Consider the following 23,472-nt stretch of genomic DNA (forward strand, 5'->3'; position numbering starts at 1 on the left):
CTCTAGTTCTCCTTAGTTTGGGGAAATTCATGTATACACTAATATTTGCACAGACCAAACACATTTGAATGATGTTCCTAAGGGTGGGCAGGCTGTCAAGGCTACAATACAACTATATAGAAGTACTTTGTCTCTGAATATTAAGCATTTATCAGAAGATAAAATATGAACTATGTATACTTACATCAATACTTGTCAAAATTAATTCAGACATTTTTCATCATCGAAGGAAGAGGCAAAAACATAAATTTTTTTCTAAAGTTCAATTCACATTATATTGCTCATTAAAATTAAAAATTTATTCAAAGTAATTAACATAATTATGCTATTTACAATTGAATTAAAGAACTGAAAAACAAAACAGAAACATCTACAGCCAAGTAACAGACTAAAAATAGAAAGGCTAAAAAAGTGAGATGTAATACTTCCTTAAAAACACTTTTAATAAATATTTCCCTGTCTCCTGGTACTACATTGATAGTATCTATCCATGATAACATATCTAAGAATAAACTGGCATCCTAATGCTAAGCATGAACGCATTTTAATATTAACATCTGTTTGACTTGCTTCCAAATGAAAAACAATTTTAACATTAGGAAGTCTCAGTGAAAATAATTTAGCAGGTCAAAACAATTTTTCTAACTTTTGTATCACAAAATGCTCAATAGAAAATTAAGACTGACTGTAGGTAAGCAATTCAAAGTAGCATCTAAAAATTAGAGCACCACTGATCCCCTTAAAGACTTGCATTGTCTGAAGTATTAATCTGTTAATCCTAAACACAGGGAAATGCTCACAAAGCTCATGGCAAAAGGTATCCTGTGCACTTCTCCATTCCCAATTCCAAATGAAATTTCGTATCATTAATATACACGAGACATTTGTAAGCTTTAACAGGAGACAAAAAATGAACTTATTTTATTTTAGAATTTAACAAAATCCTCATATTTCCAAAAAGTGGTTCTTCCTGAAATAGTGCATTACTGAGAGACATATCTTTAACACAAAATAATTCACAAGGAGAAAATGGAAGTCACCCTGTTCTCATTTGCTATCCATCAATCCTGCTTGAAATATGGATGAACTCAGAACTAAATCCTATTTTTTTTCTTACAAACATGAAGTAACAGGTTTTTTGATGTCCTTGATTTAACACTCAATGCTACGTTTCCTTCAGAAAGGCTTCTAGCTAGGTTTCTTGGCACATCCTGTTCTTGCTTCCAGCTCCTCGTTTTAATTCCTAGTGAAGAAAGAAATGTTATTATAAATAGGAGACATTGATTCAATAAACATAAACAGAATTTGGCCTACCTGGATCTCCTTTTCAGAGCATGTCTAAGAATTTTTACACATATTTCTTGTCCTTATTGAAAGCCTAATTTTGATATGCAAAAATGTAATCACTCTCAGCTCAGTAATCCAGTATGCTAATTGCCTAGAAAGTCCAATTAGACCCTCAGTTGTCATGAGATGCTATTAAAAAGGCACAGTGGTCTACATAAAAATGTAGAAATATGTGAAAATTTTATTATTCCTTATTATTATAAAACAGTATTCAAAAATGAACATTATGTCATCAGAGAAAGTTTTGTCTATTTAATCTGAAAGCAGCTCTTCCTCTTAGGGATTTGGTCATATTTCATTCTTCTCCTGTAATGCATGCTTTTGAAAATAAAAATCTATTTTACATTCAGTTAAACCTTGAAGAATCAAAAATCCATTCTCTGTTTCAGAATGTGGCACTTCATTACATAGTTTCTTAATAATACCAGAGTAGTGATTGATTTCTGTAACTTCATAACCCAGTCTTTAGTAGTAGAAGTTGATACTGATGTCACTGTGTATGCACTTTGCCAAATAAGTAACTATTGGTTAGACAGTGTTTAGCTGCAGATTTACACTTTTCAGAAAGTTTATTGTTATAGAACCTCAACATTTCTCATGAATGGAGAATAATACGTATTCATATGTACTTGCTCCCTCACATCAGTTCTTACATAAAACCATGTATGTGCTGTAAAACTGGCATATTGCCTATGTCACTGGGAAAAGCTACATGGTTGGACTATTTCATAAGAACAGCAGACTAAAACTTTAAACAATCTTTGATCTCCTCTAAAATTCCCAAGAAGTTGCACTAAGAAAGATCGTTAAGTGTATTTCTGAAGATAGAGAGGAAAAGGAGACAAATGGGTAGAGATAAAAGGAAAATTGTAAGGATTTAGTGCATTAAAATCTACGGCAGGTGCCAAGCAACTTAGTGCCATGCACTAGGAAAGGCAGAGGTTTTTGGAAAGTTGTGAACAAAAGACTTTTGTGCACACCTACTGAAAAAATTATTTGTAACTGATTTTGTTACAGTAAAGATTTATATACCTCAGAGAGAAGCCATGTAATTACAGCCATGTAATTGTAGCAGACTTTCACAGAATACCACCTGATAGTATTATTATCAGCAATCTGTTAGAAGCAAAATAATTCCTAAATATTGCTTTAAAATAATTTTTCCCCAGCTATTGTGTTGGTCCAAAATAGCCCCAAAGTTTAAGTGATAAATCTCTGAAAAAAAAAAATCGTATCTGTTAAAACATATCAGTGTGGTATTATAAAGCAAAGCAAGCAGTTAAAACAGGTATGGAAATAATTAAGATTATTTTATTTCTTGATAAACCACACTTGGCAAAGATAAAATTGGTAATAAAGTCCCCCAAATTTCTCAACAAGTACACAAACAATTTTTGGTGGAAGACCTTAACTCTTGGGAAAAGGTTTTCCCAAGAGGCTTGTAGTACTATTGGATTTTGGTTAGATACCATCCAGATAACTGGTCAGACATTCAGATTTTTTTTTTTTTTAATTATTTTTTTTTAATGAATGGATATACTATTCAAACCAATGGCTTAGCGTACTGATCACAGCAACATATGCTCTTAAATTGACAAAACCTTGAGTATCAACCTTAATTTTGGACCTCCTGTATAAACACAGTTACCAATGCAGTGTCATACATCCAAGTTTTGACACTTACCTGCCATTTTGGGTACTCGCAAGGCTCTATGGCTTAACAAGACCTCTTGTCGAATGCGTTTTGCAGAAACAGGGTCTTGCAGGCTGCCTAACCCAGTGTTTGATGTAGAACTGGAAAAATAGCAAGGAAAGAGTTTGCTTTCAGTGAAGTGATTAAGCTACATTACAGTAGTTTAGGCCTTGCAATATAGAAATACATTAAATGATATTACCTAGTATTGGTAGTTCATAACAGAATGCAAATAATAAACTAATTATTTATGATGTATATATATATGGATATTATTCCCCTTTAAAACTTTACAAGAATGTTTCAATTGTGAAAATAAGAACTAATGTTGCCACTTAATGTTAAAATGCAGACCAATGTGCTACAGTTGTTTTGGAAGCCACAGAAGCCAGTTTGATGGTCATCGCACACAAATTATACTAAGAAGTAATCTTAATGCACATATGAAATCCTTGAAATGACCAAGCTGTGTTTATTGAACAAATGGCATTTTTTATTGCTACAATAATTTTTCTACAGCCTCCAACGCAGTTGGAGGGGGTGGCTTCATACCAGACAATACTTTTCAGCTAAGCTGCAAGAAAGCTGCTATAGCTTCAAATTCATTAAGACAAAACCTTCTATATTTTATAGCCTTTTATGTGATGGACTTAAGATCTACAGTGAAAATTATGAACCTATCTGTGATCTCACCCTTTTATGCTTGCCTCGCTAACTTCCCTGGTTCTACTCTGTAAGACAGCCTCATAAACAAGCTTATTCTATTTATGTCCCAAGTTTCTATGCTTTTCCCATTCCTCTAATGATATTGTATTATTCCCACTTTATAGTCCCCTAACTTGCACTAGTTTTCTTAATAATAATCTTCTGTGTAAATGAAAATATATAACAAGCAGTAAAGACTAAGACCTGCCTTGTGCTAGTCCTAAGATCTATTCATGTGTGCCTCTTGGAAGAGAACTTATGCCAATAAGAATGTAATGATATTTAGTAAAAGCAGCCTCTGTATTGTGACTAACCTGTCTCTTATTCCTTGTCCTAGCAATACGACTGTTTCAAATTATATTTCTAATGTAGAGAATATGTCTAAAATTTATATTTTTATTCTAATGTTAGGAGATGAATGACTGGAGTGAACTACTTCGAACAGGGAAAGCATGGGAGAGAAAAGGGGGAAAAAGTAAAGAAGAGAAAGGAAAGGAGGCCCTATCCAAAAAGTCAGAGTATATTCCTTTCCTCCTTCACAAATAAGAAGCTTTTATTCCTTCTCTTCATCACCAACTGCTACATAAAGCCATAAAGAATTTTGGTTTACAGATTGTAAACTATCTGAGGCAGAAGAAATAATCCCCCCAAAAAGGAATAAAAGAACAACACTACAGGAAAATCTCACAACTAACTTGGAAATTGGGAAATACATATTTTGAGACACAGAAGAAATGAGATAAAAGAGCAGAAAGAGCTAGTCTTTTGGGAAGAGATAAGCATGTATAAGTTTGGAAATCATTACACAGTTATTACAAAAAAAGTACTCCTGAAGTCTATCTTGGAACATTTACCTTAAGATAAGATAAATCAGGCTCTAAAAGTTCTCATACCTCTCCCAAAATAGAACCTAGAAAACTAGCTCAGTTTCAGAGAGCAGGTGATTTATTTTGCTAAATTCATAACCAACTATATGAAAAATTGAAAATGCAAGATGTGCCGCCTCTTATACTACAGCAAAACAGTTTAGAACAATAATTAATAACAACTAGAACAGGAACATGAAATTGGTAAATCTGTGATCTTCTACGAAGAGTTTTCTATCTCAAAGATGCTAATAAACCAAAAAAAAAGTACTTGAAGTTTATTCCTAGCTATAGAACTTGTTCCAACAGTCTTGAAACATTCTTTAGAAGACCTATGAGGTGGCAGCTCCACTCATTGTGTAGCAGCAGGTGACTCACAATATGGTTTAAAAAAAGGTTGTATCAAATTTTGCTTTTGGAAAAAGAAAAAAAAAACCAACAAAAGAAGAGAGAGCTGTTTCATCAGTACTGATTTGATAGCTAATCCTTAAATACATTAACAAAACCAAATAAACAAAAAAGTACAATTGCACTTAGCGTCTATTCAGTTTCAGCTTTTCTGCTGCTCCTACTAACAAGCTTCTTTCAGGATCATAAACCAGAAGTAACAAAATGAGAGTTCTTCCTAGAGCAGACCACAAGAATGAAGTCATAACAACCGAGACTGGAAATGAATTACCAGAAAAACAAACGTACTGGCCACATAAGTATTGTTAAGCATTTTCTCCACTTTCTATTTTGGTAGTTTCTAATATGTTCCAGCAAAGGCATAACATTTTCAAACAAATCAGATTTTTAATTGATGATAGAATTTCTCTTTTCAGAATTATGTGTCATCTTTCTATTTCGAGTAGACAGCAGATACGGAAGACACGATATTAGTTTGTACTTCTTCTATTAAAACAACAGAAGTTCCAAAACCAAGAGTAAAAAAAGATTCTACTCTACTTGCCAGGAAAAAAGATAATAATTGAATTGTCAAACATATTTGAGTCAGAACATCTCATATGTAGGCCCAGATGATTTGTGTAAGAAGTTTTCAGATTTGAAATATAATACCGAAACTAAAGTGAGAACATAAAAAACAAATACAAACTTATTTGTATAGAATCAGAAGAGGTAGTTTAATCTCACCTTAATACCTTTCTTTTTCTCTCAGCCGCAGAAGTCATTGCCATATATGAAGGCTTCTCAAGTACTGAAGGAGGATTTTTGTTTTTTAATGAAGAGAGACCAAGTCTGAAATCAAAGAATTATATTTTTGTAAAATCTATTCTGGGTAGAAGTCAAAGGAAATTGTTTTAAACTATAAATATATGTTGAGTTGAAAAACAATACTGGAAATTCATTCCCCTAATATTATTTAAGGCAGCTTCACAGGGTTTCACACATACATGGCAGCTTTAACAATGGCATCTCTCAACATCAAAGAGGTTAAGGTATCCATTTTACAGATAGGAAAAGTAAGGCTTAGAGAAAGTAACTTGCCCGAGGCATCACAAACAGTTTCAAAAGCACTGTATTTTCTTTTCGGTACATATCTTGTAAAACAGGATAAGGTTTCAACTTCATCTGTTGTCACTAACATATCACTGATTTCAAATAATGGCAGAATTGAATCTGATGCTGAATGAAATTGAGGGTTTGATTTTCAAAATGTTGGGTTTACAAATAAAATTGACATCAATGGAAAAACCCAGCTGTGAAGATAAGCAGGATTAAAGTCTTTAGGTAATATTCCTTGCCCATATAAATTGAAAATACCTTTGCAGAATGCTATTGCTGCATGGCTGTGACTCCTTCATGGATGAGTCAGTAGACATTTCAGTTGTTTCACCTGTTCCTTCATAGAGAATTACTGTTGAGTCCATATCAGCTTCACCACACTCTGGGATTATGTCACATGTAGAGTCCATAATATTCACATTTTTCACTGGCTTATCTATATTACATGCATTTGTTTCCTGAAGGCCTGCAAGGTGTAAAGCTTTCTTTACCACAGTCTGTGTACAGCAGCTTTGTACTGGCTTTCTGCAAAACTCTGGTGTATACACAATAGGGTGGACCTCCTTGGTAAGAGAATCCTCCAGATGACGGAGACTGGAGTGCTTGGATGCAGCAGGACTTTGAGCTGTGACTGGAGAGTCCATTAGCTTCCGCCTAGTTCTTTTCTGTGGTGGTACTGCATATTCTACTATTTGTTGTGTATTTTCATTCATTTCTTGTGATGCTGTACCAAAACTTGTACCTGTGCAACATAGGCAACAATGGTTAGCACATTTACCTATATTTACTACTTAAATACTGCTTTTTTCCTCTTATTCCCTGCTAACATGCATTAATTAGCAGAAATTATTACAAACACTATTTATTTCATTTACATATTAATTTGATCATATAACTGAAATTATTTCTATTGCAGCATTGTCCAGATGGTAGCATTTGTTCTGTTGCACTCAAAGTATTATAAATATGCATAGGCCGATATAGTTAATCCCAAAGATATTACAAGTAAGACGTGACACGTGACGAAAGGGAATGGAAGAGTATTGAAAATGATCACATTATCATGACACAACTCTTAATTTAAGATGGTACCATCACAGTAATCTACAGCTGCCTCCTGACCATCGCCATTTTTTCCGCTGCAAGTACCATGCAGTAGAATGAGAGAGACTGTTGTAAAAGGAAGGAAATAGAATCACTTAGAGGGACAAAATTCTTTGACATTGCAAACGAGAAAGCAGTGTTTTGGAAAAGAGGAAAGAAAGAAGTTACTTGGATCCTGTCATCCACTCTGGGGAAAAAAGCTCTTTATTAAAAGTCCCACCCTTAAAAAACCAAAGCAAACAATGCAGCACTAATCGGCCATTCCCATTCATCCTGATTCATACTATTTTTTTCTTGAAGTGTCATTTTTATTTTCAAGTAGGTGGCAATAAAGGCAATCTCCAAAGTAAGAGAGAAAAGGCCTTTCTTTTATTCAAGTTTTCAGTAAAGGAGAATGATTTAAAGACACAGACCACTGTTCAACTAGCTAGTCTAGTAGTCATTCAAGTCAACAACTAGTAGCTTATAACAAAAAAATTAAGGATTTTTTTTTCTTTTTAAACAAATCAAGAGTAGGAGAGGAATTTCAAAACCCCAAGTGCTTCTATATATAACTTCCATTGCTAATTTAAGAGATGAAGGCTACTATCCTTTAAAATGTCTATGGATCAACCCCACTTCGGCTGGTAGCCACAGTGTCATACTTCCCCTTTCTGCATTGCCTACTCCATTCCTACGAGCAACTAAACTGTAAAAAGAGCTCATGCTTCCAAATTGCTGACAGTTACTCAGGAATTAACTATGGAATTCATATAACAGTGTTGATAAATATTTCTTTCTTTTACAATTCCATTCTATTTTTGCATCAGAGTAAGAAAGTTAGTTTGAACTCCTCAGTCTGAATGCTTTAGTCCTCTCTCACACATTACCACTTACAGCATTTTAGCCATTCCATAAAGATTCTTTGAAGAGGAGGAAAATGGACTAAAAATATGTATTGCATTATTCTCCCCCCAAGTTTCATTTCTTACAAAAAGCAAAGCTTAAATGATTGTAACCTTTTCTCTGACTGCTTACGGCTTCTCAGCCCTAGTTTAATGTTGACCTCATTGCCCAGTTGCAATCCAATTTGCCATAGGCAAGAAGAATGCCAATTCCTCAAATACCCTCAGAAATCAGATGTCTTGGTGAAAAAGGCCCAAAGAGCAGCCTCACTGAAGGAAAGCCTTCAAAGGATGAAAGGATGATCTCAGCACCCGTTTTTTGTACACACTTTGGAACTAGACATACCATATGACAGATTCCTCATGCCCAGCTACACAAGATGATGCCCAATTAGAAGATACAAATTAGAGCTGTGAGGAGACAGGAAAGGATTTAAAGACTACCATGAGACCTAGACCTGTTCTGGGAAGATGGAACGGGTAGTATCAAAGCGTGTACAAGTAGCAAGTAAATTAGATGCTTATATATAGGCCACAAATCTATTCTATGTTGCCAGAACTTAATTCAATAATGAAACCATTGAAAAAACAAAGCAAACATTTATTCCTCACTCAAGGGCTCAGTTTCAGAAAGACCAATGTTTAAAGTACTGTGGCTCAACAAATATGCAACATCTTATCCAACAATGCATAAACAATAAAAGCAGGTTTATTTAAGCTAAACTGCTTATGGGAAAAGATGCCTAGACAATTACGTGAACAATTACAATTCTATTATGCTGTTTTCAGCTTTGAAGAAACACAAACACAGAAAGCTCAGGCCTGACAGGACTACTTGACATGAAATAACCAAATTGTGAATTTGTGTGTGTGTGTGAGCCCGTGTACAGTTCACTTCACTTCACTGTATCTATGTAAAGGATTTTTTTTGTTGTTGTTAAAATGCAAAATAAATTATTTTCTCACACCTAATCTTAGTCTAATTCATGGTCAGCAATCACCAGGTGAAGTGCAGCAGGTTGTTGAGACACAGTAACTTGATTGTAATCTGAACATTAAGCTAATTCAGAATATTCTCCAAGAGCAATGAAATTGAAAGAGTAGTAAGACAGGCCCTGTGTGTTCCCCAAATAATTTTTACCTCCACCAGAAATAATATAAGCCTACTTTGATGAAGACATTTTTCTCCAAGACTTGGTAGGATTTTGTTGGTAACCAGCGAGAAACTTATTTATGAACCATTTTCAGTATGTACTCTGTGACACTATCAACAATGCTATGCTTCATTAATGTGCTTGCTCTTTCATTTTGGTTTCTTGAGTACAATATTATTCCTCTATGTAAAAGACTAACATTTCTTTCTTTCAAAAAAAAAAAAAAAAAACCCAAAACAAAACACAAAAGCAACCAAACAAAAGAACTTTCTAGTTATCACAACTAAAAGGCCAAAATTGACCAAAAGGAGGCCAAAACTTTCTTTTAAAGATTTTTTTGACAGCTTATATTCTTCAATACAAGACTAAGCTTTATCTAAGGATTCCAATCTAATGTGAAATAACTACCCATTAAACATTTCAAGACAAATTTTTAAATATTACTTTATTAGATTTTCCTCCTGCTTATATGCATCTGAAAGTGTGTTTCAGGAAAAACAATGGTTAAAATCCTATTTGTCTGTTGTTACATCAGGACAGCGAGGTTCCAGTTTCAGAAAGTTTGCTTACTGTAAGACACTGAGGTTTTGCTAATGTCCTAAAGTTACTAGGAAGGAAGTCTGATGGAGAAACATTTTGGTGAGAGTGCCAAGTTTTAGAAGCTTCTCTGGGACTAAATACTGGAAGCATTTTTAAATTAACTGTAAATGCAAGCATTTAAACCATGAACTAGATAGATAGGTAGAAAACACAAAAGTATTGCCAACATTAATAATTTGTTGAATTTCATCATAATGAACAGTATTTCATACTCTAATACAAGTACATTAATAAAAAGACAGTTGCAGCAATTCTATATAGGGCAAATATAAGCCGTTAGTAAAAACCCAGACCTATTTTTAAAATCTATTTATTTCTGGAATGAAACTCATTGTAAAATGAAGTTAAAACAAAACTAGCTTTTCTTGCCAGTTAAGTATTGGAAAGCATATAAAATATTCAAGAAGTGTCCCTTCTCAATGCTGTTTGTGAAAGCAATAAGTTGCTTCTAACACAGTAAACAAGAAAGTAAACAAAAACCATCACTAGCAACATCATATTTAACTTGGTTTCACTAAATAACATAAAACAAATGTGATGTGACAAAAAAGCAACCCCAACACCCCAATTTCATGTTAACTTGCTGTTATACAGTATACATAGTAACTGTTTGGAGCTATAAAGTAAACATAAACACAGCAAGAAAAACATTTAAACCCACAAAAGAGAGGAATGCCAGTGTTTTTATTTCTGTCTTAATAAGGAAGGGAGAGACTGAAGCCAGTTGCTAATTTTTTGCAGGTGCTTTTAATAGCTGCCATTGAGAAGTTTAAATAAAATGGGCTCAGACAACAGTAGCTGCTACAAAAACACTATTCTCATATATCTTAGCTGTCATGATATCAAAAGTTTTTCTCCTTAAAAAAAATAAAATACTTTTGTGAGAACCTATTTTCAAATACTTCGAAGACTACTCAATATTATTAAAACATTGGTATTCAGAAGCATACTTTAAGATTTATGTACATAAAAATTCTTATTGAAAGAGAAAATTTAGTACCACAAACTGACACAAAAGTAATACGCCAGTAAAAACTGAAACACCATACCTTGTCTTTCCTAAATACTAAATTAATACAATCTTAGCATAATTTTGTCTAAACAAGCACTGAATATTTTAGCAAACAATTTTAGCAAATGTGGTCATCTGTCACTACGTGGCATATAGTGCAATGGGACAGCTGAAACTAGGGAGAACTACTTCCCCTAAATGCTATTGAAGAAGGGAAAAAGAAAAAGCTCCAGAACGAAGGACTTCAAACATTTGAAGTGGGAAATATGAACTTCCAGTACTAAAGCAACACAGAAGAGACATTCATTTCATAGCAGATCATGCCTACTAAAACCAAAGTATTTTTTTTGGCAATGTTTTCTCCCAGGATACTCAATTTTAACATGAAATTGTTGAGTGCTTGTAGGTGGGGTGTATATATATGTTATATGTTTTAGCACACGCTTTATCTTATTGCCTAAATATTTCAATGAGTAAACACAGAAAATTGAGATAACAGTACATTCCTAGTTAGGAACAACTGAGGTAATATATAATACATTAATAAAATATCACAGATGAGGTTAATAAGGAGTTACTTTATTTCTTGCAGTAACGAACAGTAGATACCCCATTCACATCACATACTAATTTTAACACTAAGAGCAATACTTACCTCCCACAGAACAATAACACTGTTGAACTCACTGCAGCATGCTGTAGCAAAGCCCATAAGTATAAATGGGTTACAAAATACAGATCTGACAAACTTAGAAGATATCTACTGGCAATTATTACATGCGATTGGTTCAATGGGGTTTCCCATTGACTGACGCTAGATTTATCCTGTTATCGCTGCCTGTTTTAGGAGTGTGGTACTGGCAACTACTAAATACAGGGCACTGTAGACAACATAGTGGTGGACCAAGTATGGCTATTCATATTTTCTTAAAGAACAAATCTAAATAATTCCTGAATGAATGTCTAATGCTAATCATTAAGCGTTGTCATTACTTTTCTACTGAAAGACAAACAACACATTCCAACTCCAAAGAAAATCTCCAAACCTGTTCCATAGTAAGGCAGGGAAATTATAATGTTTATGGTTTGTATTTTCTTCACATTTTATGGCCAGTTCAATCTTTTGCATCAGAATGATCATCATGATTCAGTGATATTGTTTACTTTATTTCATATACAAAAATGAACCACTATATACTCTACAGAAACATCCACAGTTAACCTGATGGAGTAGCTTCAAAGAAAAATTTAGAAGGTGTATTTCCTTAGCTAGTGCTTTCAGCTACAATGCTTCTCCATTATTCTAAGTATATTTTAGAGAATAGATCATGTATTTGCTGATCTTTAATTTCAGGCTGATGATTATAACAAGCTAATTGTCAGAATTCTTTTAGATATTATTTTTCTTAAGAGATTCACTTGGAAATGAAAAATAAAAGCCATCCTCCACTGACCAACCACCCCTCATCAAAGGGTATGAGGTGGTTTTGGTCAACACTTTGTTGTATTATCTGTCCCAAAAGACTACTCGAAAGAACCGATTTATCAGGAGAGAAACATAGCAATATTAGATATTCACAGCCCTGTGAGTTAATATGAAAAGCAGAACGTGGTATTTCTAAAACATAGGTCACAGCAAAAGTGAGTAGAGTTCATGACAAGATGACTCTGATGAATTGGGTTAGTTCTAATTGACGTTTGGGACAAAATAATGGCCAAGACTTCTCTTCTTCTGGAACTCATGTTAATACATGCATAAGGGGATTATTTCTGGAAACTGTGCTAAATTAAGCCTACCAGGTTGTTCTGCTAAAGTGAAATCAAATATTAATGTATTCATTGCAATAAACATTTCTGGGCTACCAATGATTGATCCAATTACAATACTAATCATATATTTTGATTCTTCTAACAACTGACTCATGGAATTCCAAATTGCAAATGAGGTCTACTGAATGCATTTCAATTACTTGATATTCATGTGACCCAAAGGCATCACTATGATGGCCATTTCACAACAGTTTTGCAAACAACAGCTGTGAACTGAAAAAGGCTAAAATTCAGGTGGCATTCTTGCAGGTCCCAGTGGTCAGGTGTACTATTTTACACCGCATAAGAAAAAAAAAAGGTCATATAGGACAGTGTGGAAAAAGCTGCTCAATATAAGACAAATCTTTCCCATATACAAGACACATGCTTTTCCTACTTTTAATCAAGTATTTTATTATGTACAACTACACCCCTTTTCTTCCTGCCATGCAAAATAATAATAAATTGACTTTACTTTCGGATGTTTGTGACAAGGGGAGGTAATGGATGCCTTTTCTTTTTTTTCCTGTAAATCAATTCCATTCTCTCAATGGTAATGTACAGTAAGGCTTCTGGAAATGGGATGCCTGAAACAATGCCAAGAACTTTCCCATTCACAGAAATACTTGCAAATACCAGTCATAGCTCTCCACCCATCAGTCCATACTCTATGAATACTGTATGGCTCTCCATTAAGCAACACCCAAGAATGGGGGCCTGAATACATTTTTAAATGATCTCATGGTGTTTTCATAGCTTCTGCTTTACGTGATACAAATAGTTGAGCTGTTCATGAGGTTGCACATTCATGGTTTCATGAAGCATACACAAGCTTAATCTCATTTTTTAACATGTTTGTAAACAAAAGTGGTAGTGGAAAACCAGCATTTCCTCTACAAAACAACAATTCTAATTTATAATTAAGGTCAGAATAAATAGTATGGGCGGATGCTTGAAAATAAGAGTATACGTTGATGAAACAATTGTTTAAAAAAATATCTTCCCTATTAATATAGAGTAGAAAGTATGGTTAAGACATGTTATGGAAACCCCATGTTAAGGCTTCATAATGAAAGTGAGCATGAGTAAAGGTTCTGAAAATAATGTTTTCAGTCATATTTTAAGAAACAAAAATTAAATCACCAAGGAAAAAAATATTTTAAAAAGTATAATGTGAATACACTCAGTGGGATAAATTAATGTTGTGTAAATCTTTTAAAATTCTTTTTACTTGAACAACTTGAATTTAAAATATAATTCAAATGTTTCATTTTAGATTAAATTTGAGGGTATTTAATTTTATTTTAAAAATCCTGACATGGTGGTGGAGGAAAAAAAACCACATCAAATAAGTGCAATCAGAAATTTAAGATTCAGATACTCTGTTAAATTCTTTACAAAATACTCCTTGAATCATTACATGTAGAGTGTGTTAGCATGCACTGCAAAACAATTGTTTGTTAGATCAAATTACCTGTCATGCATAGCTGTGTTAATATGGCACTGTCTAAACAAACCAGAAGAGCAAGGAACATTAGCTTGGGACAAATTGCGAGTTTTCCAAGAGCGATTTCTGGTACCCATGGTAGTCCCACTGTAGATAGAGATGACTAAGCAATATGACTTGGTCAGATGAGGTTGCTGATTAACACAGTGAGCTCGTAATGTACATCTCTGACTCTCAGAGCAAGACATTTTACAGAAAGTGTTTAAAAGGTTTCAAAGGTTAAAGAAAAAACAAGATAGAAAGAGGTCCATTCCTGTAGTGAAGCACTACATGTGCTTTGACAAAGCTTACGAGTTTTAGCTTTCTCTAAAAATCAGAGTTTTTAAGCACATTTTAAGTCCATTTTAAGAATGGACTATCTTGACAACTTGACCATAGAAACAGATGTTGAATGAATGGCCAGAGAGTATCTTGATCTTTTCCTCTCCCACTATGACTTAATATTACTTAATACATAGGAGATCCTTTCCAAGGAATAAATCTTCATTAGAAACAAAGAGTGGAATTCAGCCGAAATTCTTTGGTATTTTGAAACTCCTGATAGAAAGAAGGATCTTATAACAAGGTAATATCAAAACCACTTCATACAATAAACTAAGCACAGTTGGAATGTATTTTTCAAAACTTATTTCTGTAAGAGACTTTCAACAAAACCTCAAATAAGAAATCCCTACCCTTTCACCTTTGCTGTTATTCCCTTTACTCTTTTTAGATGTTTTTTACACATCAATTACTAGTTTGACTTCCTTCTTCAGGATCAAATAGTTGAACGTAGTTAATTCCAAAGAAAACCATGAGAAGTTAAGGCCCTGCTTTCACAGCTTTTCCTGTTCTACAGAAATGATTCAGCTGCTTCAGCCTTTTGGGGACAGTGCTTATAACCAGAAAAGTTATAAATAACTAAAACATTTTAATTTTTATGTGAAAACACTCAATAACAATTCATTTGCATTTGAACAATGTCATGGCTCCCTCTAAAAGGACTGTCAGCAAAATGTTATAGTGTCATTAAAAAAGTTTCTGCAATGATTAGTGCCTCTTGTTTTATGACATGCAGAATTCAGCAGTTTCCTTTAACAGCTGTTTTTTCTGCATCGCTACCATTCTAAACGCATAGTGACTAAACAGTAAACAGTAAAGTTAATGAATTTAAAATTTCCAAATATGGATAACACATGGATACGGCATACATCCTTAAACACTTTTGAGTTCAACAAAAGATATGTAATTATTAATTTCATAAGCTTACACTAAAGAGGAATTTATATTTCCTCATAAATCTTACTGGTTTCCACATGAGTAGCACCTCATTTTTGCAGAGGGATTTTATCTCAAAAAAATATTATTTCAAATAAGTGTTAACATCAGTTCAAAAGCAATACATCACATTTGTTACCAGTGGACCTAGTACACTATTCTTCCTCTTGGATGCTCTAGCCTTATGTTTCATATGACAGAAACATTACATTGCCATCAAGTTTTCTACCCTCTCCCCCAGATTATTTAGAAAAGAAATGTCTAAGACACTAACACAAGGTGACATATATTTATATTAAATGGGAGATTTAAAAAAAAAAAATTCACTGCTCTCAACTTATAACATGAAAAACAAGAACCAAATCACAAGAAATGAACTGTATTGCTCTTTCCTGCTGACAAGTTGAAGTCCATGCAATTATATGTGAAATATGGATTTTTATATAAGGAATAATGACCACTGTGTAGTACGTGGCTAACGTTTTTTTTCATCTTCGTGCAAAATACTATTTCCTTCCCAACATCTTGAACAAATTATAAATAATAAAATATCAATACACCAAAGGTGTGAGGGGATCTGTATAAATCTTCCTTTTTATTTGTTCACTAAGTTCTTAGGTCAGCTCTTGCTAACATTTGCCAAGCATACTTCTGAGATGACTTTAGGGAGAAGGAATTGGATTCTTGAATAATTTATTTCATCTTTAAAGGAAAAAAGAAATTACTACAGCCTTCCTATTTCTGATTGGGATGTTGCCCTTGTGTTACTTCACATTTTCCCATGCTAATGTATTTTTTCTGATTTATGGGGTTTTTTTTCTTAATAGTTTGTTATATACATTCTGCACAAGAGAAATGTATTTCCATAACATAATATCCGCTAATAGTTCAAAATATTTTAAATGTGAATTCAAACAAACAATTGAAGAAGAGCTATTTCATTGCATTTATTTTGTGTTCAACAGAAAAAAATTTTAAAGCACTGGTAAGTGGATTACTTTTTTCCACCACACCTCCCAAGATGTATGGAAATGACTGTGTGAACACCACTAGCATTCTAGGTAAGGACACATTAATATTAAAATGATACTGTAAAAATATTCTTTGAAAAGAGTTTATTTTTTCTGAGCAGAGCTGCTACTGTTCATGTTTACTTGTTATCTCAATGTTTTAAAATTAAATAATTGAATGTCCAATTAATCATTTTCAGAACTTTATTTTAACTTCTTCCAGTATGCAAAGCCAATTCTCAATTCAATTCCAACTCAATTTCAAATTCAAATGTCTAATGTCAAGTTCTCAGTACTTTAGTACCTAGTAGCAATATGTCTTAATCTGTACAACGACTTATGTTTAGAAATTTTTGTATAACAATGGCTACCTGCTGAACAGTAAGTCTTACACTAACAAGCAGTATTGAGGGAAAAAAAAAGCTGTTGAAGAAAACTTATTTTATGCTAGCTCACTGACTTAAGCTGCCAATGAGAGAGGAGGGAGATTCTTTGTGAAGATTAAAAATCTTCAGTAATTTGGAAAAAAAAAAATCCTGGCAACATCCCCTAAAAATATCAACGCATTTATACAACTAGTCAGAAGCAAATGAAAAGAGCACACAATCAGATGAAGAGCATAAAAAAAAAATTGAGACGTGTCTTGTTAGAAATTATCATAACCTGTCCTGTAAAGGTTACAAAATGTGGACGACAGTTGTTTCTACCAGGTTTTCTCCTGCATCTAATAAGAGGGGGAAAGGAGTGAAAGTAATGTGTCCTATTTCCTTTTCCAGAGAACAACAAGTAAACAAAAATAAAAATATTACAAGAGATTTCCATGGTCATCTTCAGGCAAAGACACCACTTAGAGCTGAAAAAAGTCCATCTTAACTGAAAAATATGGTGTCCATTTACTTAGGTGAACATACAGTTCATCAACATTTAGAACAAGAGAATAATTAGAAAACCTCTACATAAGACTTTCAAGACAACACCTCAAATTATGTCTAATGATTTTAATGGAGTGAAATGTTTGTGCCTTAAAAGTTCACATGCAATTTAATTAATAGTTATTTTAGTGTTAATTTCAGTAAGAACAGATCTGGCCTCTTACAAACACAGGACTTCAAGAAAGGTGGAACAGAAGTAGATTAATCAAGAACTCTAATGAAGCTTACTAGCATCAGGAATTAAAATTAACAACGATAACTCACATACAACAAGACAAAATCTCTACAATCATTATTTAGTTAGAAAGTATATTATACAGTTTACTGGATCTGTATTTGGGTACATCTCCCTACCTATTCTGCCAGGGAAAAAAAAAAAAGGTCCCTCTAAAAGAAGAAAAAGTATATCAAGAGTATGCCTGTGATATAAAATAAATACCCACTAGGAGCATGGCTTCATGTTTGTCTTGCACATATACAATACCAATCTCCAAATGAAAACCCCATTGCACATGAGTCTTGAATTCTTATTTTACAGGTGGTTTAGAGAAGTTTGTATTTCTTTCCTTCTTCAGACTGATACTTTCACAAATCCAATCTTAACATGTCATAAATGCAATTTTTTAGGGGTTTGGTTTTTTATATAATAAAAAATTTACAAATTTCAGGCAGATAATTACAGTCTAAATTATAAATGAAAATATAGGCATATATATACACAGATACACACAAAACATGATTCAAAATACAAATGGGGTGATTTTTGTAATCAGAACTGCTAGCACTTAAGATTCCAGTGTTCTAGCACTGAAAATAAAATGTTACAGTACTTGAATTCTCAGCCGAGTTATGACAGGAAACAACCCCCACCTCCAAACCCTTCACTAATCTGCTTTGCCATGACAGAACAGACTAGAAAAAGTTTTAAAAACTGTATTCTTCTTTTTGTTTAAAAATAGAGATAAAACAAGAAAACCTTTCATAAAGGTTTACAGAATATATTTCCGTTATGATATGACAGTAGCATCGTGGTTCCTAACAAACGCAATCCCACAAAACGCAGATACTTATCACTACCATGATTTTCCAAAAGGTTGTCAGCCATCCAAGATCGTATCCAATTTCTTTCTACATGGGAAATGAGAATGGAGCAGAGTGGAAGAATGCTGCCACCCGCTGAGGTCCACTGCCCTCACTCCAAGCAGGAAGGAGAAATGGACAAGCCAACAACTGCTTTCAACCTTGCTGAATCCCTGACTAGCATGGGCAGAATAGGAAGTATAATCGTGCAAATCTGCAAACTTACTTTTCCTTCTCTTACAAAACATAAAACCAAACCCACACCCAAACCCCTCCAAACCAAAACCAACCCAACACCAACCCCCCACCTCCCTAATAACCCCCCAAAAAACCCCAGCCCATCCTCAACACAGTCTGACCTTTGCATTGTGGACAGTGAAATACTAGGAATCAACTATCTGATATAATCAACAATACAGCGATACAAACATATGTCAAAAATCACATACACACAATGAGAACAGAGGTAATAAATGGTTTCGGCAGAATAATTCCCAACCCCAGAGTGAGCTGTGCAGAGCAAGAAAGCTAAAGGAAGCAGGGAACTAATTTCACAGCGCTCCAGGGGTCAATGCTCTTCCATGACTACCAGCTTTTGAGAAGCTGAAGTATTATTTATCTGCTTTTCCCATGTTACCTATGGATGCCTTTTGTTGTTATGGATTATTAGCTGTAATCAGAAAGCCCCAGTGTGTTGAGTGCTGCCTATCCAGAATACAAGGTACAAGCATTGGCCCATAGCAGCTGCACTATCAGGCTGAGATTTTGCCCATCATCCCTCAGAACAGCACCTACTGTAAGGATTCTTCATCCCTTTCTACCCAGGCTACACTCCAGAGCAACTCACTTTACAGCTAAAGAAGAGACAGCTACATAGACTAGACTATTTCAGTTGGAAGGGACCTACAACAATCACGTAGTCCAACTGCCTGACCAATTCAGGACTGACCAAGTTAGAGCATGTTATTAAGGGCATTATCCAAGTGCCTCAAATGCTGACAGGCTTGGGACATTGACCACCTCTCTAGAAAGCCTGTTCCAGTGTTTGACTGGAACATAAGAGTTATGAGGAAGAAATGGGGCCATCAGGATACAGCAAAGCAGTCAATTCCATGGTAGAAATGGTGAATCTTTTGACTCTCAGAAAAATAAACTTATAAAATATTGTACTAAATTGATTCCAGGTCAGCCTGTAATTAACAGGAAATCTCATCCCCCTTGAGGCTATTACTTCAAACTGTGCAAAACTGTAGTAGCTGCTTAACTTTTCAAATCACTTACAGAATTATAATACTTATTGACACTATGATGCCTTTTCCATCAATGTCGTGTGAAAGATTCAAATGGAATTAAGAATAACACTCATAGGATATAGGAACCTTGATATATGGGGTATGTTACAACAAGAGAATAAGGGAGTTAACTGTTGACAGAGTGTGTCTAGCCATTGAAAAAGTAAATGTATTTCCTATATCCAATTAAGAATGGTATATAATTTATAGAAAGTGGGTCTGAGGCTTGGTTTTACATTTGGCGTCAATATTTGCAGAAGTGTGCATCCACTGTGTTTATGGACGAGATATAGCTTTTTCAGGAGACATTTAAAAGTATATCCAACAGAGAACAAATTAATTATATACTTACGGCATGGGGTGTTTGCTCTGTTCACAAGTTGTGGGAATGCAAAAATAGCTAACAACTCTAGTTCACGGCTTTGATTTTGTTCCTTTTCTTCAGTCTGGTCAGCCCAAACTACTGATTTTTGTCTTTGAATCAGCTGCTCGACCTCCCCAAATTCAGTCTCAGTTAAATTATTTGTCAACCCAGCTTCTTTCAAAGTCACGTATTGCTTACGAAGAACTGGAAGCAAAGTATTTAGTACTCTGTAAAACAAGAGGCAAGACAAATATGACAAAATCATAACTAATCTGATCCTTACCAGCACTGCCACTATTAGTAATACGAGGGATTTTTTGCCATTCTTCCCCCTCCACGTTCTGCTGTGTAATTTATTTTAATTCATTTTCAGGGAATACCATAACAGTGAGAGGAAATTTTTATGACTAAGTAGAGTGATTTTTCTCTTGCAAAATTTTGTTTTTCACTCCAAGCATTTACTATAGTTTTGCCTCAGTGTCCAACAAGATCTTCAGTCCCTCAAACACCACAGAAATAGAGTCAGTATACCTTGATTGAGTTCTGAATTTCTAAAATTAAGTATCAGATAAAAGAAGAAGAGTATATACCAAATAATGTGGTTTAAACCAAGAGCACACCTTAATTAGATGTGTATAAAACCTTATTAGAAGCTTAGTCCAAATAAATTTACATACTAGGATCTTTAATTAAAGAATGGAATACATTGAGATCCATGCACAACTGCAAACCAAATTAAAGTGACAAAAGTTTAAGAATTCTATCTGAACACAGGAATTCATTAACTGTGGAGTTAGCTGCAAGACTAAACAGTAGGTTCAAGCAATAGGGAAACGGATATATGTATAAAAAAAACCAAAAAGCAACTTTGTAATTACTAATGACATAGCTTAAAATGTTGCTTTCAGTTTTGCAGGTTTATATATTAGGTTTTTTGTAATGTTTATGGTAACAGTCTTTTCTCCAAAGGAAGAAGAAGAGCTGGTTATTTCATTTTGGAATGATTTAATTATAAATTTAATATACTGATTTACTGAGCAGATTTGTGATTACTTCTTGTTCCTTATGTCACACTGAAAGCTAGTCTCCAACATTTTCAAGAGACTGATAATAGAAAAAGAGCTGATGCTTACCTGCAAATTCAGCTTTTTTCAGTCTGACTAGCTATATAAGAGTTTAATGGTAACAATTTTTAATACAGGTAAATTAATTAATGTCTACAGTGCAAGGAATTAAAAGAGAACACAAACACGTATAAAAAAATCAATACTGCTATTCAACGCAGAAGAAGAAAATAAGACACCATGATCTATTGAACAATTTGTAAAAACTATGCAAAGAAGAAAATTAAATAGAAATAAGAAGCACTAGAGTATCCCTGCATTTTCTGTTAAACAATGGTGGATACAGACCAATATTTATGAAGTGGTTATTATTTTACATATCTTTTTGCTTAAGAAAACACAGTTCTAACCTAGAAAAAAGTTTGAGAAAAGTCTTGCTTTTCTTTCAACTAAAACTAAATTCTATACATATGTCTTCTGAAGTTACAAATGTCAGAACAGAAGTCTTATCAGGCCTGCTATGAAACCATACTTACTTTTCTGTCTGCTTATAATGCTGATCTTGAAGGGACACCAGAGATAACATGTGCTCAATCTGGGCTTTCAGGTCCTTAACTTCCAGGTTTAAATGGCAACACTGCAGATCTTTACAGAGTTCCTTGTGAAATTAGCGAGGAACAAAAAAAAACAAACAAACAAACAAAAAAAAAATAAAAAATCAAACAACTGGACATCAAACTGAAAGTGAGAAACTAAAATTTAAACTAAAAATAATATTAATTCATCCTATATTGAAAAGTAAAGATGGAGTGGATCTATATGGATCTATATTCTTATAATAAAGTTTTATGGTAGAAAACTATGAATTGTTTGATTCTTATTTACATGCATAAATATTGCTTTGTAGATTTCCTTTGACCAATAGTGGGTGTGCTGTAATTAGCATTAAGGATCCAACAGGCACACATGTATGCTTATCTATGCATACCCAAAAATATGCTTGCCTCTTCCTGTGCACTTGCTCCATATCTGAATTTCAGTGACATTGTCTAGGACAAGTCTTCACTGTATTCATCCTCCTGAGATGTAAATATCTTGTTTGAAATATCTTAATTTCTTTTAAGGTATCAACAAATTCTAGTCATCCCGATAAAAATACAGGTATTGAAATACATTCCATTATGCGAGTCACATAAGCGCTCATTACACTATCATTTATGCCTCTCCAGTTGCTGACTAAAACTAAAAGGCAGGGAGGAACAACCCCCCACCTTTCTTTTCCTCTTCTGCTTCTTTCTGCACAGACCTTCATCCCTTCCCTTCTGCCAGCTCCGGTGCTTGTCTGAGGCTGCACTGAGCTGACTCTACTTGCTAAAACTTGGCAGAGAACACAACTTCCCACTTCTTTCCCCCTTCCCACTCCCCTAACACCCTCCAGAAAAAAAGGTTTTTTTGGCCAGGCTAAGAATTAGGTTGTCACATGGTTAGACGAGCATCAGGAGCTACTGTAAAGGCAAGAATAGAAGTGTATGGGCAGGAGCAACTCTCTGGCAGCCATCTGAACTGCTCAGCCATATCATACTTATTCCCCTTTAGCATGCATTTTTGTATGTAATCGTATACTTTCATGATCAAGGACTACTTGCACAAACAATGAAGTACTTTTAGGGCAGAAGAATGGAAACAGCTAACACTAGAATTTGAAACCACCCTGAAAGAATTAAAGCAGAAGCCATGAGTAGAAACAAGACGGGGGGGGGGGGGAATGGATCAATTCTTAACTATAGTCAGATGTTGCCTACAATGCATGAAATCTGCCCTTGAAGTGAAAGGCATTTTACCTTTGGAATACACCCATCTTGACCCAGGAGACGCATTTCATTTTCAACACGATGCAGCCAATTGGTATTTTCCTCAAAATGTTTGACCTCTTCTTCTTTCTTCTTCTGCATGTGTACACGGTGGGTTCTAAGCATTGCAAGCCTTTGATCCCGCTTGCAAGTGGCCTAAAGATCAGCATTTAAGGGGACAACTTTCAAATGACGTTCACAAATATCTCTATATAAAAAAAGATTTTTTTCCATACTTTTATACTCAACTGGGCATAACAAACACTGTGCATATTTGACCAGTTTAATAAAGCTGAAATAGCATATTCTCCTTACGGGCATTACTGAATTATATTTAAACATTTTCAATTTTTTTTTTCCCTGGAAGCCCTTATAACAGAGAATATAGTCATTTGATTGATTATTCCTTTAAAGAATAATACAATGGATTTGATAA

General features: G+C 34.2%; 1 protein-coding gene across 3 annotated transcripts in view; it reads right to left on the minus strand.

Moving 5' to 3' along the window:
- Nucleotides 1-329: 329 nt before the first annotated feature.
- The window catches only part of KIF18A (kinesin family member 18A), a 46,400-nt gene continuing 23,257 nt past the window's right edge, over nt 330-23,472 (minus strand). For 2 of the 3 annotated variants that reach the window (XM_075502039.1, XM_075502040.1), the window contains exons 11-17: nt 23,028-23,192; nt 21,723-21,844; nt 20,111-20,349; nt 6,376-6,859; nt 5,746-5,850; nt 3,032-3,141; nt 331-1,243 (exon numbers count right to left, since the gene is read on the minus strand). In XM_075502039.1, the coding sequence (XP_075358154.1) occupies nt 1,095-1,243; nt 3,032-3,141; nt 5,746-5,850; nt 6,376-6,859; nt 20,111-20,349; nt 21,723-21,844; nt 23,028-23,192 (1,374 nt within the window). In that variant the 3' untranslated portion in view covers nt 331-1,094. Of the gene's footprint in view, nt 1,244-3,031; nt 3,142-5,745; nt 5,851-6,375; nt 6,860-20,110; nt 20,350-21,722; nt 21,845-23,027; nt 23,193-23,472 lie in introns of all 3 variants that reach the window. The other variant, XM_075502041.1, reaches the window with a different exon arrangement.

This window comes from Mycteria americana, chromosome 5 (assembly GCF_035582795.1).
Source record: "Mycteria americana isolate JAX WOST 10 ecotype Jacksonville Zoo and Gardens chromosome 5, USCA_MyAme_1.0, whole genome shotgun sequence".
Classification (NCBI taxonomy): Eukaryota; Metazoa; Chordata; class Aves; order Ciconiiformes; family Ciconiidae; genus Mycteria; species Mycteria americana.